The sequence below is a fragment of the Pezoporus occidentalis genome, unplaced genomic scaffold (genome assembly GCF_034315485.1).
Source record: "Pezoporus occidentalis ecotype Australia unplaced genomic scaffold, CSIRO_AGI_Poc_V1 ctg189, whole genome shotgun sequence".
Classification (NCBI taxonomy): Eukaryota; Metazoa; Chordata; class Aves; order Psittaciformes; family Psittacidae; genus Pezoporus; species Pezoporus occidentalis.
Window position 1 is genome coordinate 256,719 of NW_026913737.1, and position 14,440 is coordinate 271,158.

The 14,440-nt window shown below is 39.5% G+C and overlaps 1 protein-coding gene across 15 annotated transcripts in view; it reads left to right on the forward strand.

The window, feature by feature from the left end:
- Positions 1 to 12,329, forward strand: part of SUCO (SUN domain containing ossification factor) — a 40,491-nt gene extending 28,162 nt beyond the window's left edge. For 9 of the 15 annotated variants that reach the window (XM_062616169.1, XM_062616167.1, XM_062616172.1 and 6 more), the window contains 11 exons: positions 90 to 181; positions 922 to 987; positions 2,212 to 2,286; positions 2,845 to 2,941; positions 3,697 to 4,863; positions 5,669 to 5,756; positions 6,432 to 6,536; positions 8,314 to 8,468; positions 8,828 to 8,919; positions 10,140 to 10,195; positions 10,357 to 12,329. In XM_062616169.1, the coding sequence (XP_062472153.1) occupies positions 90 to 181; positions 922 to 987; positions 2,212 to 2,286; positions 2,845 to 2,941; positions 3,697 to 4,863; positions 5,669 to 5,756; positions 6,432 to 6,536; positions 8,314 to 8,468; positions 8,828 to 8,919; positions 10,140 to 10,195; positions 10,357 to 10,803 (2,440 nt within the window). In that variant the 3' untranslated portion in view covers positions 10,804 to 12,329. Of the gene's footprint in view, positions 1 to 89; positions 182 to 921; positions 988 to 2,211; positions 2,287 to 2,844; positions 2,942 to 3,696; positions 4,864 to 5,668; positions 5,757 to 6,431; positions 6,537 to 8,313; positions 8,469 to 8,827; positions 8,920 to 9,575; positions 9,640 to 9,675; positions 9,806 to 10,139; positions 10,196 to 10,356 lie in introns of those variants that run through there. The other 6 variants (XM_062616168.1, XM_062616170.1, XM_062616175.1 and 3 more) reach the window with 5 other exon arrangements.
- Positions 12,330 to 14,440: the final 2,111 nt, after the last annotated feature.

The following is a 14,440-nucleotide window of genomic DNA, read 5'->3' on the forward strand; positions in this document are numbered from 1 at the left end:
TATATTGCGTAGCTAATTATCAGTTATGTCAACCAATTATGTGAATAATACAATAATACTAAGTTTTTATCTTAAAACTTTTTTTATAGGGTATTTGGTACTAGCATGGTTGAAGAGTATGAAGAAATAGCTGATTCTCAGTATCAGTCTGAACGTCAGGAACTCTTTGATGAAGATTATGGTAAGCAAATAATTTCTGCATTTTTAGCTGTTAAGGCAAGTCTTGTGCTAGTGGTGTGGCTCATCATTTCCTTCACATGATGAATTATTTTACTGCTAAATTTACGCTTAATCTTGTGGCAACATTTCAGTATTTCTGGTCTTAATCAACAGTTCTTTTAAGTTTTAAACTATGTGTTGTAGCTATTTGGAGGGTTACTTTAAAATGCTAGTAGTAAGTCTCTATTTTATTTGGCAGGCTAGGCAATAATATCTTCATGTGCTGAAAGTAGTGATGGGTAACTAAAATAATCAAAGCAGATCACACGAAACAGCTTTGTTCTTAGTGTCTGTAGCTCATTCCCTGAGATTGTTTGTATGATCAATGCTGCACACGATTGGGAAGGTGCTTATTTTGGCTTGTAGACTTTGTGTTTAAATAAAAAATATGAAATGGCTTATCTTCGGCCCTCACGAGGAGAAGGGGTAAAAACACTGTATGGAGCAAAATGAGCAGTTTGCTGCATCTGTGTCATGAATCTAGGAAAACTGAACCTTGAACCCTGAATCTCTTTGGGTTTCTCATTGCTTGGAGCTTTATATTTCAGTATGTAATTTTTGACCTTTAACTTTCTTTCTGTAGTTTTATTTTAACACTGCTAAAATGACATAGTTGAATGACATGTTAAATCTTACTGTTTATTTTCTTTGCCCGTAACACATGTAATTTCGATAGTCACAAGTGTTCTTCTTTATGCATAGATTATCTACTGGATTACAATACAGGGGAAGAAAAATCTTCAAAAAATCTCCTTGGTTCTGCTACAAGTAAGCATGATTTATTAGAAAAGTCATTGCTGTGCTGAAGCAAAATGAACTCATTGAAAGTAGAATGACATTTTGTCATGCAACAATTATGACTTTCATATTTTTCTGCTGAAAAAATCTGTTGTGATTCCTGAAGTCTTAGAAATCTGTCATTAGTAGTAAAATGCTGCTCACCTTATGAACTTACACATGTGATGTACAGATATATTTTGGTGGGGGACAAATAGGCAAACTTCAGCCAGTATTTACAATATGCAAAAGTTTTCTTTCCCCATTCCTCATCTTTTAAATAAGCCTGTCAATGATGTTTGCTTTCAGTACCAAGACCAAGGAGCTGGCTGTATCTAATGTGTGTGCTGATACAGAGCAGACCCTCTCTGTGTTTACTTCTGTGATTTTTATATTTTTTTTTCAGGGGGTGGGGAGGGGGGTTGAGGGGAGGAGGGAGGGGGAACTGTTCTACTTAACAGATCCTTAAAATATAGATACCTAAGCCAGCTCTGCGGCTATTTGTTACAGTTTTCTTCCAGTTGCCTTGACTGATCTAGATTACATTCAAGTAACAGATTTCAAAATGTAGGTTTTCCTGCTTCAGTTCTTTAAAATATTTACAGTTGCTGTTTTGCAGGAGTATCAGAGCTGAAAATAACATTTGGGGTCAAGGAGAGAAGTGTGATGCAAAATGGCAGTCCTGCTTAATTTGAGCAAACCTGTAGTTTTCTGGGGACATCCTGTCTTCAAAGGCAGAATTGTCTCGTTCAATTAGCAAATGACATTGGGGCCCTTCTTTTAGTTCTGTTGTGTCAAATGATCCAGCCTGGCTTTATTAGAGCTCCTCCATTTGAGTGTTCAAGCTCTAAATTTCTGGCCTGGGACCTCCCACAGTGGTTCACACATTCAGGTTAACAGAAAATACTGTGTGTAATTATTCTTCTGTTTGTCTTCATGTTCCTTGGTTTCAGTGGAGTAATGGTCAGTGAGTTCTCTCACTGGTGTTAGAAGGCGCAGCTGGTAAAGGTTAGATACAGGTTTTCAAAAACAGCTTTCTAGCTTGTAAACTTTAACAGCAATAGTTGTATCTAGTGTCATAGAATGACAGCAGTGTTTTGTGGCCTTAGACTGTTATTTGTTTCAATCAAGTTACAAAATAGCAGATTGATCAGTGGTGCTAGTCTCGGTGGCCTTTTGAGAATGTCCTCTTTGAGTAGCTGTTTTCTCTTTCAGATGCAATCCTAAGTATGGTAAATATTGCTGCTAATATGCTTGGAGCCAAAACTGAAGAGTCATCTGAAGCTGAAGGTAATTTTGGTTTTTTTTTTTGTTTGTTTGTTTTTTTGTTGGTTGGTTGCTTGTGAAAAGCATTCTGAAAGTTTAATTTCTTGTTTAATTTTTGTGAGTTGTTTGGATGTTGTATGTTTAAATGACTTTTTTCACCTTTTATGGCATACCTGATTAGTACTATAGTATTCTTGGCCTACTGATTCTGAAAAGTGGAACTAAGATGCTGAATTTGCAGAGAAAGGAGCCAGTACAAAGAGAACATACATGTTTGCTTCACTGTATTTGGAGATCTTCACTGTCTGTATTACTTAGCTTCATTTGTAAAGTCTAACTTGATGCTTCTTTCTGGAAATATTTTGAGACTGTCTGTAATGTCGTATACATAAGCTGTCAGTAGGACTTTCAGGTGACTTTGAGTGACACCTGCAGTTAATTTGATAGTGCAGTTAGTGATCTTTAAGGAAAAGAACAAAACCCCAAAACCAACCAAACAAAACTACCCCTAAACTTAATCCACAGAACTGCAATATTCATGGTTCTTGAATTTTCATGTTCATATTTTCCTCCTTCCTGCAGCAGGGAATACAAGTGTGTCTGAAAATGTCACTGCTACCCCTGAAACTTCAACAGCTGCACCAAGACTGCCTGAACCAACTCCTGTTCCTTCACCAGAGTAAGTGATTGCTGTTGGGTTTTTTTTTCCCTAGTGTGTTCCTAGCAGAGACTAACAGGAACTAGTCTGGAATCTTTGGTAGCAGAATGCTCAGATATGGCATGCTGCCTAAAGCAAGTAAAAAGGCAAGTATTTGGTCAAATCTGTAGTATGGTAGTGTATTAACCAGGGAAATCTATCTCTTGATGAAAATATATTGACAAAGGTACAGAATCAGATTGGGAGGAGCAGGTGTATATAAATATTCTATGGTCTTTTTTCAGATTATTATAATTGTTTGGAATTGATTTGGCTATGTAGAGCTGAGACTGTAGCTCTTAAATGTTAAGACATAACTTGTGCTCTATTAAGTGGTTTTATGGTCTCGTAGCACTCTTGATTGTTGAGAGGTTAAGGAAGGTCAGTGGAAAGGTTGTGGTTCTTGCTTTTGCATTTGAAGATTGCAGCAAAAGTGCAAGATGTTTGCTGTGTAGACGTTAGTGGTATCTGAACTGGTGACTCTTTTCAGGGCTGAGGAAAAGGGCAATATCTGATAAAACTTGCTCATTCAGAAGCAAGGGTTGAAATAATTTTGTTTGCAAATTGGAACTGAAGAACACAAGAGAAAACACTAATAGAATTTATGACTGTATCCAAACTGGCCTTTTGTCACAGGAATGAGCTTTGATAGTTTTCTGAAAGATCCTACTTTTGCAATCTTCCAGAGCAGGTATGTAAAATTCTTCAGGTAACATCCTGTCTAACTCTTGTTGTAGACTTGTTACTACAGATACTCCACAGATGGATAAAGAGCAATTAATTGTGGATTTGACAAAGGAAAGTCCTATTGTTCAGCTAGTACAAGAGTATGAAGAAGATACAAGCCAGTCAACAGTAACGTTGCTGCCCAGTGATGATCAGGAAGAAGAAGCATCGGCATGGTTTGAACTTGAGACAGAAAAGTACTGCTATGACATGGCAACAGTATGTTGTATTTCCACCTTTTCAGAATACCTGTTTAAATGGTGTTCGGTTGTAGTAGCCATGCACCGGCAGCATAGTAAAACTGAAGGTAAACAAGGGCAAGATTACTCTGCTGATATTCAGCAGCCACAGACGGTTCTGACTGAACCTATACGTACATTAGTAGATGAGCCTTTGCCTGAGCAATTAGACAGCAAAGTTGAGAGTTCATCTGGAGCTACTGTTGCAGTTAATTTTAGCAGTGTGGTCCCTGCGGAGATTGGTAATGAGACCACAGATTCAGTTGAACTGGAGCCAAGCCATCCTCAGACTGTCTCTCAGGCCGTCCTCTTAGAAGTTGCTTCTGAAGTTAAGCCATTGCCAACAACAGACATGGCTTTGGAGCCTGAAAAAGATGATGCGAGCCAAGCAGCACCAGGAATGACACCTCGGGTGGATATACCTGAGATCAGCACAGAAACAAAAAAGGCTGAGAGCTCTGTTGCAGAAGAAAGCCCTGTAGCTTCTGAGACCACTGTGGCTACTGAGGTAAAGGAGATGAGCATAAGAGAGACTATGGCTACTTCAGTGATTTCAAAGCTGGCAGAGACTGTCCAGCAGCCTGAATATACAGTGGACATGCTAGTCAGTGAGGCTGGGGAAGTAAAGGAAAGCACTCCAGAAGTGCAGAAACCTATTTTGCCTCCTGCTGAGTCTTCTGTATCTGCTGAAACGAAGGAGGATGATCAAGCAACAGAAGAAGCTTTAATGGCAATTCCGGTTTCTGGGGTACAACAAAGGACAGCTACGGATTTCTATGCTGAATTGCAGAATTCAACAGATCTAGGCTATGCTAATGGAAATCTTGTTCATGGATCTAATCAAAAGGAGTCTGTCTTCATGCGCCTTAATAATCGCATAAAAGCCCTAGAAGTGAACATGTCTCTCAGCAGCCGTTACTTAGAAGAACTTAGTCAGAGGTAAGTCTGAGTATAACATAAATCATAGCAAAAAGCTTTATGGAAAACTGAGAAAGTTAGTACCTAATCTTAGGTAGCTACTGGAGACGAGATGTCTGCAGGTAGCAGGGGTTCCCTTTCTGTGTTTCAGATACAATCACATTTATTTTTGTTTAAGGAGTAGTGCTGTGAGGTATTTTTAAAAGGATAAGGTATTGCAAAGATGTAACCACTAATTCTGTCCATCAGCCATTCAACAAAAGGGCACATCCTCCTGCTGCCCTTAAACTGAATGACACAGACCTACAATGTCTTGTTTACTGAATTGATTGTTTCTACTTAAACTACTGTGTTACTTGTAATAACTCTTGTGGAAGAAGGGAGCTCGGTGAGAGAACCAAGAGCTTTCTGTGAGAGTTGCATGTATTAGTGTTTATCTGTGGTACTCCTTAGTCATAGGAGAATCAGGAAATGTACCCATTTCAGAATTGGCCCCAAGGAGTGGGCTCTTCCTTATGCTGTCATTTTATCTGTCTTGGCAGTCAGTGTTAGCAGACAGTTCTCCATAGTGAATTCCAGTAAATTGGTGCTAAGCTCTAAGGTGTTGAAACAGATTTGACTTTAACCTTGGCAGAAAATGTCAAAACTCCCAAACCAGAGACACATCTGTTTTTATGTGAAACTTGAAGTACCACTTCATGTTCAAATAAAACCTTTTTAGGTGAGAAGAAGTATTCAGGTGGCATAGTTGTATTTTCTGGAGATGAGTCTAGTGCTGAGGAGTTTCATGTACTAGTGCTTCAGACCTTTATACTCTTTCTTTTAGGTACCGAAAGCAAATGGAGGAAATGCAGAAGGCTTTTAATAAAACAATAATAAAACTTCAGAACACCTCAAGAATAGCAGAAGAGCAGGTATGGTTTGTTGAAGTACTTAAGCATTTTCCTCGTTAGGAAAGTTTACTTTTAAGAACTAGTTACAAGGAGGTGCAGAAATTCTTATTAGTTTTTCTGCTTTTTGTTTGAATAATAGCAAATGCTGGTCAGTCAGAGGTGTATCTCTTGGTTAACCTCCCTGACACTTTGCTCACCTTCCTTAATTTCTTGTAGGATTAAGAATCCTGTTAGGGTTCTTCCTGGGAAAGAGATAATAGCTGCAAAGGCCTTCTTTCTGTCTGGCTTGGGCTCTTGTCAAGTGGCTGTTTACCTCATCCCAAAACTGAAGCTATGTGTTAGCCCTTAGGCTTTAGCTCTACCTAGTCATCTGCATGTGTATTCTGTAATGTGACAATACTCAGTTTCCTGATAGTCACTGCATGGAGGTGGCTATTTAATCTGCCTTTCAGGAAGGTAGCAGAATTGACTGTAATGAAATATACTTGGCATATATTACAAAAAGTTATTTGATAAATACAGTGCTGATGTTTCAAATGCTGTATAAAAGTTGTGTTGAAAACAAAACTGAATAGGTCATGTGGCTACAGAATGCCTGGCTGTATCAGATAGAACAGTAACTTGGTACATGTGAGCCTATTATCATAATGGGAACCTGACAGCTAAACAGCATGACCATGACTCTCTTTAATACAGGATCAGCGGCAAACAGAAGCAATCCAGCTGTTACAAACACAGCTCACCAACATGGCGCAGCTAGTTTCTAACCTGTCAACAACTGTGGCAGAATTAAAACGTGAGGTAATTATAATTCATCTTGAGAAACTCAAAGGAAAAGGGTGTATAAATGTAACTCAATTTGAAGAGGCCTGGAATCTTTAAGTGAAGCTTTTCATTTGAACTGTCTGTAGTGTTGCTTTCAGGCTACTTTAGCAGCTGGGTAAGGGAGGGAAGGAAAGTTTGAGTAGCTTGAGCTGTCTAGGGCACAGCAAGATTGGTGATAATTTCTACTACAGCCCTAGTAGCCCCATGATCGGAGTCTGAAGTAACTATAAAGCTAAAACTTAGGATAACTTAATATCTCAGCCTTCCTGTAGTGCACTAGAATTGGTACTGTTCTGTGAAATGATTCTTAATGAAATTAGAAAACTACCTATTGATTTTGAAATGGCAGTAATGGGATCTGGTGCACATCTGGAGTGTTTGTGTGTCAGAGGGAATGGTAGAGTTCATGCTTCAGGAACGCTTCTGGCACTTGCTGCGTTATATAACCAGTTGTACTGCATGGCTTCGTTACACAACTTCAGTAAAATGGGATGCTTTGCAGTGTCCAGCACTCACATTGTTCACTTAAATATCAGCAGACTCATGCTGTAGGAAGTTTAGTGTGAAAATGTGTGCTGGTCACTGTTAGGACTGGTCTGTCATCATAAGATGAGTATGTGGAGGGTTGCACTCTTAGCTACTGAATGGGAGGCTCATATGGCTGCAGCCTCCTTCTTTCCTGGTTTTTGTGATCTTTTGAGATTAGGGGAATCTTTGCAACAATATTAGCAACATACTCTCAATGTTTACGTTCTCCAGCCTGGGATTTCAAGCCATACAATTTTTTTTAATGGTGCTGTTGCCAAAGGACATCTCTTTGAACTGTTTTCAATCTCTTAGTGAGCCTCCTTTGATGCTTGGCTGGCTAAACTCCTGTTCATGAGTGCTGTGGTTTTAACCAGGATTTAACAGTGGTGATCCTTAGGGTACTTTAGATGAGTATCCTGGAATTTTAACACATGGCTTTACCTGAACTCAGCTCTAGTAACCTGTCTATTAGTCAGGTCTAGTCTATTTATCTGAGACATTTGCTTGTTATAAAATGGGAATTTGTGTTATGTTTTCTAAAGTCTTTCTGTGACTTCTAAGATGTCGTAGTGTGATTCAGATAGGCTTTTTCTAAGGAAAATAACCGTGCAATTCCTTTTCTAAACATTATCTGCAAAGTACCCTAGGATTTCAACTTCCACTTATTTCTAGTAAGCACCATCTGTCAAGCTTCAGAAATGAGCATACTTCAAAAAATCCTTCTGCTAAATTGTGAAATGGATGAGTACAGAAAGATTAAACCCATTGAATCAAGTGAATATAATGGTATTCTGTGAAGTTCTTCCATGTCAGCTGATAAGCATCACATAAAATTGAGGTAGTACTGCATCCATGTCAACTATAAAAAAGAAGTTGCTTTCTTAGTACACTTTTTTGTGCAAAGTATATTACTTTCAGATAGGTTTGAATGCTATTTGCAAGGGGTGGCTGCTTCTGTAAGTTCTGGTAGTACCCTAGCCAGTGAAATCTTGTCTGTGTTCCCAGCTGGTGGTATTCAGACTTTATTCCTTGAATGCTGCATAGCCAATAGACTACATCAAACCTCTGAAAAAATATTCAAATTTGAACAAGTGCTTATCAAAATGGAAAGAAAATGACTTGAGAATGTCAGTTGTGTTCTTTTAAAGATTTTAATTTTTAAAACAAGAATAATAGTATCATTAAATTATTTTTTGTCTTTAACATCTGTTTGAAATTCTTCCAGGTTTCTGATCGGCAGACTTATCTTGTGATTTCTCTGGTTCTCTGTGTCATTCTGGGCTTGGTACTTTGTGTGCAGCGGTGCAGAAGCTCTTCTCAGTTCTGTGAAGATTACCTCTCAAAAATTCCTAAAAGTAATCACTACCCTAGCCCCAAAAGGTAATGTATTTATATTTGAAACGGAATTGTTCTTGCAGCTTTTAACACTATTTCCTAAGTCTGCTTGGACTGTAGTATCTACATTAATTCTGAGTCTTGTATCTGAAAGCTCAAAATTAGTAGCAAAGAGCCATTACAGGTCTGTAGGAAGGAAGGCTCTCCTGAGAGCATTTTGAGGCAACTACACTTACCATGCCACGATAGCTTGTTGCAAATACAGTGCTGTGTCTTTTTGCCAGGGTTTCTTGGGCATCTCTGTATAATACTGTCCTTCTGCAAAGATGTTTCTTAATGAAAAATATGTATAATGAAGTACTGAGAAAAATGTTTTTAAAAGGTTTGTGGGTTTTGTTTCCTAGATGTTTTTCCTCTTATGATGATATGAATTTGAAAAGAAGAACTTCTCTTCCACTGGTCAGATCACAGTCTTTTCAGCTAGCTGGCAAAGAAGGTATTATTCACATACATTCGCACATACATTCACATATTCGTACATCTACTCTCTCATGTTTCTCTTAGTGCTGTACAATGAGTGTGCTACTGCAGGTGTATGAAAATGGAATTGCAGGTTAATGCCAAAGTACACTGGATTATAGTATTTCATGAAGGACAAGGTGGTTCATGAACAAGTTACTGGATACTCGCAGAACTGTGCTAAATTATGCTAAAACATTAAATGTGGTGTGCTGTCATTTATAGCAGCAATCCATGCAGGCATATAGGTCTGCAAAGCTTTGCAGCTTTGTAACTAGAAAGTGACATTTTATTTTATTTTTAACTTAATGCCAGACGTGGGAAGTCTGAATGCCTTCTCAGAAATCCTGATGGCCTGTTTTTGAAACTTGGCAGATATTTAGGATCCAAATTTGTCAACTGTAGTAAGAAAACTAAGACTATTTACCTTAGATTGGGTATGAGGAATGATCTGGTGGTTTTGGTATTCATGATAGTCTTGAGAAAACTTAAATATTTATTTTTAGGCCCTCACCTTCCTGCAAAACCAAAGGTGTTGCAGATTATAGTAACTAACAAGTATGCGGCTGACACTGCTTTTCTGGGTGCAGTGAACTTGCTTCACAGACTTTTGTACTGTGACTGAATCTGCAGGACTACTCATGAACTGAGTTGGGAACATCTTGCAATAGAAGACAGCAAAGGATTTTTTTTTTCCCCTTTTTTTTTTCTTTGCAAAACTATGCTTTTTCAGAATTCTCCCCTGCTTCAGTTTGGAAGAATGATTTACAAAGCACTGATGGAGGAATACCAGACTGGTCTAGTCAGTCTGAACATCCGTGTCCTTGATAGGTACACAGACTTGAGTATCTGTCCTATTACGGGTAGGCTGCACGTTAAACACATCATATTGCTAACAGCTTGTTTTTGTAGAAGCTAACTTTTGCTGACTGCTGCTCCTTTTCCCCAGAGGATGTTCTCTGCACCTCTCCTATGGCCTAATCTATCAGGAGGCAAGCGTTTTCAAGTGTATGTCACTGGCAGCTGCCATGACAGCTCTGTGTGTGTTGACTTCACTGTCAGTGTTCATGTGTTGTGCCTTCATTAGCTTGTAATGGGAGCAAAGATGTGTGAGATAAGTAATAGTGTGACTTACAGTTGTGTTGCTTTAGAGCTGGTAGTGTGAGGACTGCTAAGTCTGTGTTCCCTCTCTTACAGTGGATCCAGAGGACCTGTACATTGTAGAACCCCTGAAGTTTTCTCCGGAGAAGAAGGTATAGTGACTGTCAGAAGGGCAGGCTGGGCTGAGCCTGTTTCTGCTGGCAGGTGGCGCCTGTCTCAGCTGCTTTCCCCTCCAGTGGTTCCTAGGCTTGGGTTTTGTACTCCACTTAGTTTCCAGAGCCTAACTCTTATCTCTTTTTACTTGTGGTTTCAGAAAAAGCGTTGTAAATACAAAAGTGAAAAAATAGAGACTGTTCAGTCAGCAACAGAGCCTGTGCATCCAATAGCCAACGGGGAAATTAAAGGAAGGAAGCCGTTTACAAACCAGAGAGACTTCTCTAACATTGGGGAAGTTTATCACTCTTCATATAAGGGTCCTCCGTCCGAAGGAAGCTCTGAAACATCATCGCAGTCTGAGGAGTCCTATTTTTGTGGCATTTCAGCATGTACAAGTCTGTGCAATGGCCAGACCCAAAAGACAAAAACTGATAAGAGGGCTATAAAACGAAGACGGTCTAAAGTTTCTGACCAAGGGAAGCTTATAAAAACTCTAATACAGACTAAGTCAGGGTCAATGCCAAGCCTGCATGACATAATCAAAGGAAACAAAGATATAACAGTGGGAACACTTGGTGTCACAGCAGTTTCTGGACACATCTAAAACTAGCTGAACTCAAACAGGAGAGTGTTTGTTCGTTTGAGAACAGTCTGTGGTATTCTGTGGGAGGATAGTGGGAGACAAAGAGCTCAACTAATTGGAAAGTATTCAGAAATCTGGTTTCTGTCTTTTTAAATAGATGGGATTGTGTCAATCGTGGCTATAAGCTGCAGCTTTACAAGGCTGGTAATTTCCTATGAGAACAGCTTTGGGGGGAGGGAGGGCAGGGTTCATTTTATAAAGGTTTGGTTTTTTTTTCACAGTTCCTGGGGCAGAGATTTTTTGAAACCCAGTTTGTTGGGTGGAATAGGGATAAAAGCCTAATCCTCTTCCTTTAGCTTTGTTCCTATTTCTTGCACCTTCCCATATTTATGTGCCTTTTGTCTATTTATAATGCCACTGGAAGAGGGGAAATACAATTGTTTGTCATTTGATTTATTTTGTAATTTCTCTAGCTTATTTTGAAGATGCAACACTACAGTGCTGTAAAGGGACATGTGTTGGCCTTCTGCTGGACTCAATAATGTGGACTGGATACTGTAAAAATCCCAATAGATGGACTTGCCTGACAAGATTCTGGTTTTGCAAACTCGGTTGAGGAAAATATCTCACTGGGGATGGTAATTCGGAACTGTAGTCTGATGTACTAAATGAATTACAGAGGCTTTTTAAGATTTCCTATGTATGATGGGAACTTAGGGTGCTGAGTGCATTTGTTACCTGAATTGCCTGCAAAAGAAGTGGTTGGGGAACACTTGACATTTCTGTGCTGAGAGTTCAGGAAAGGCTCAGCTGAAGAACATGAGGGCAGGCTAGTGCAGCTGCAGCTGAGCCTTGTCCAAGCCAGCTCTGGATGTCTTGAGTTTGCAAAGCCTTGGAGTCTGACCAGTCAGGCTGGTTCAAAGTGGGTATTTCCATAATGTTTGCTTTTGTATTGGCTAACAAATGTGCAGTGTTTGTATGGTTGGTATTTTCATATCTAAGTGTTTTTTAATTTGACTGTGATTGTATATTTGGATATTGTAGGATGTGTGATTGCTAAAATGTTGAGTGTGACTGTATATTTGGATACTATAGGATGTGTGATGACAAAAATGTTGCGTGTGTATCTGAGAGAGTGGAACAAAAGGTTATTCCTTTTGACAGGTGTTACAGGTTCACATAAAAAGTAAGTTAACTTATTGAGCACTTTTAGTGGTACCCTTTTTAACAGATCTAATGCCTTTCCTGGGTATTGTATGTAATGTGACTTATTTAAAGCCTTTGTTTTTTTTTTTGCTGCTTTCTTGTTAGTTTATGAATACTTTAAAGTGATGTACTTTTGGAGTTGATCTGCACAATTAGCCAGTCAGAGCACATGAACCAGACGTGTTGAACATGAATTCAGAAGGGTTTCAAACCTGGATGAGGAAAATACATAACACCTGAGTGCGGCATACAATGTTGTGGAACAAGAGTATGTAACTACAGAGCTGTAGTGCCATTAGAAACTGTGAATTTCCAAATAAATCTGAACACTTTGTCTTTAATTTACTGGCATTTTTCCTTTGAAAATGAAACTTGTGGCTTAAATTATTTGAGGAGGACCAGTCTTTAAATTTCAGTCCAGGACTAGGACTGGGGTCCCTTAGGCCGTAATAAGGAGTTCATAAACTTGTTAGCCTGTATGTATTTGTTTAAAAAGGGGAGATGGGTGAAGGGAAGCTGAAGGCCCAGTGGTGCTTTGTCTGAAAGTTCAGGAATGATGGCCATGAAAAACTGCTAAAAGAGTTTCCAGCAGGTGTCAGTTCATGTTTTGACCTGGGGGATCCTTGGAAGTGGTACTTTTCTGTGATAATGACTGCATGAAATTATTTCTTGGTACTCGGAGCTGAGGTTTTCAAAGAATATAAAAGACTATTAAAAGAGGCTATTGGTTATCATTTCAAACTAGAGCAGTAAAGCTGGTCACATAATGAACACATAGGAAACATGCCATGGGGATACTGCGTATCCTAAATGGGCAGAACAGAGCTCTGGTGAGAATGTGGCTTGAGGCCACATGGCTTCCAATTCACACTGGCAATGCAGCAGATGCTGTGAGTGCTGGATAATAAAGAGCCGGACACTCCTCACTCAGGCTTCCATGTTTTGGGACTGTTCTGAAAATGCCTCACAGCATCCTCACTTCTGAAAGTGTACCCCAAAGTCAGTGTAAAGAATAAATGATATCATGGGCTGTATAGGTTAACTTTCCTGAAAGCTATATACTGTTCCTAAGAAATGGTGCCTCTGGACTCTGAGTCAATAGGAGCTTGTGTGTATTCAGCTGGACAGATGGGTTTCGAAGCCACTTGTGCAGTGCAGCCTTTTCTAGTATTTTAAGTATTGGGATAGCAGAAACTCAAGTCATACAGTGAAAAATGTCAGCCTAGGGTTTTTTTTTAATGCCAGGTCAACAGAGATGTCTGTTAACAGCGATGACCCCTGTGAATAAAGCACAGCTATGGCAGGAGTCGCTGCTGGTGCATGTGGCTTTCACATTCTCGTAAGTGCGTTACCAAACTATCTAGCTCTAAACTTCCCAATCAAAGTGTAGGTTATGCTTCAGCTGTCAAGAAAGCCAGCATCTGAATGAACCTGTGGAGTTGATGGTGCTACTGCAAACTCAAGAGTTTATTCTGTCAATAGACTGGAGATTGAACCACAGCTTCCACCTGCTGCTGTCTTGCTGCTTTTAAGTATTTGTAACCACTCTTTAAAAAATGAGGGGGGAAAAAAAAAGCTCATCGTGTCTAAGTTCTTGTTGCTCAATGTTATCCTTTCATGTGGGCTTGAGTCACTTTTTGCTTCCAGTTTTATTAATGTCATACTGACTCTAGCTTTCAGAACTTGATTCTTTGGTGAAATTAAGTCTCTCTAGTTGGTCATAATCTTTATTAGAGACATAATAGTTTCTAACGAAGACAACTTACAAACCTTGACAAATTCCTGTGATTGTGTGGATCATTAAAGGGAGGGCCTAGTCCATCTTGTGATATTATATGGTAAGGTTAAATAGTTGTTGGTGTAAGCCAGCATGCGTATGCAGTAGTGGCCCTTGGGCATATCTTGAGCCCAGGGTCAAAAAATACTTAAGCAGCACGAAGGTTTCCATGGGAGGATGGATAATCACAAAACAACACATTTCATAAGTGAATTACTAGCCGTGTTTGCCAAAATTGAGGTATTTGGGTTATATACATTAAGTGTCAGAGCAGAAATCCAGTATTTTTAAAATACGCAAACTCTACCAGCGGTGTGGTATTTGGCAAGTAGAGAACTACAATGCATGGTGTCTTTGTGTGGCTTCTGCTCTTGCCAAGTTACAGTGTGAGATGATACAAGACGGAACAGCTTAGCATGCTTCACATAATTAGGTACGAACATGTTCCACTTCATTTGGAACAATTCAAGTATAGAGCCCTGACCACAGGGTGCTGTGGGTGCGCCACCAGTGCGTGTCTCATCTCCTGGAAACCCTGAGTGTCAAACAGCACCAGGCGCTACTGAAGCCGTAACGGGGGTTTGCAATAGCATGGGAAGAATGAGTTTTCCCAGAGCTTGTTGAGATAAAATGCTTCCTTAGGAAAGGGTGGCAAAACTCATGAATCTGTCTTAC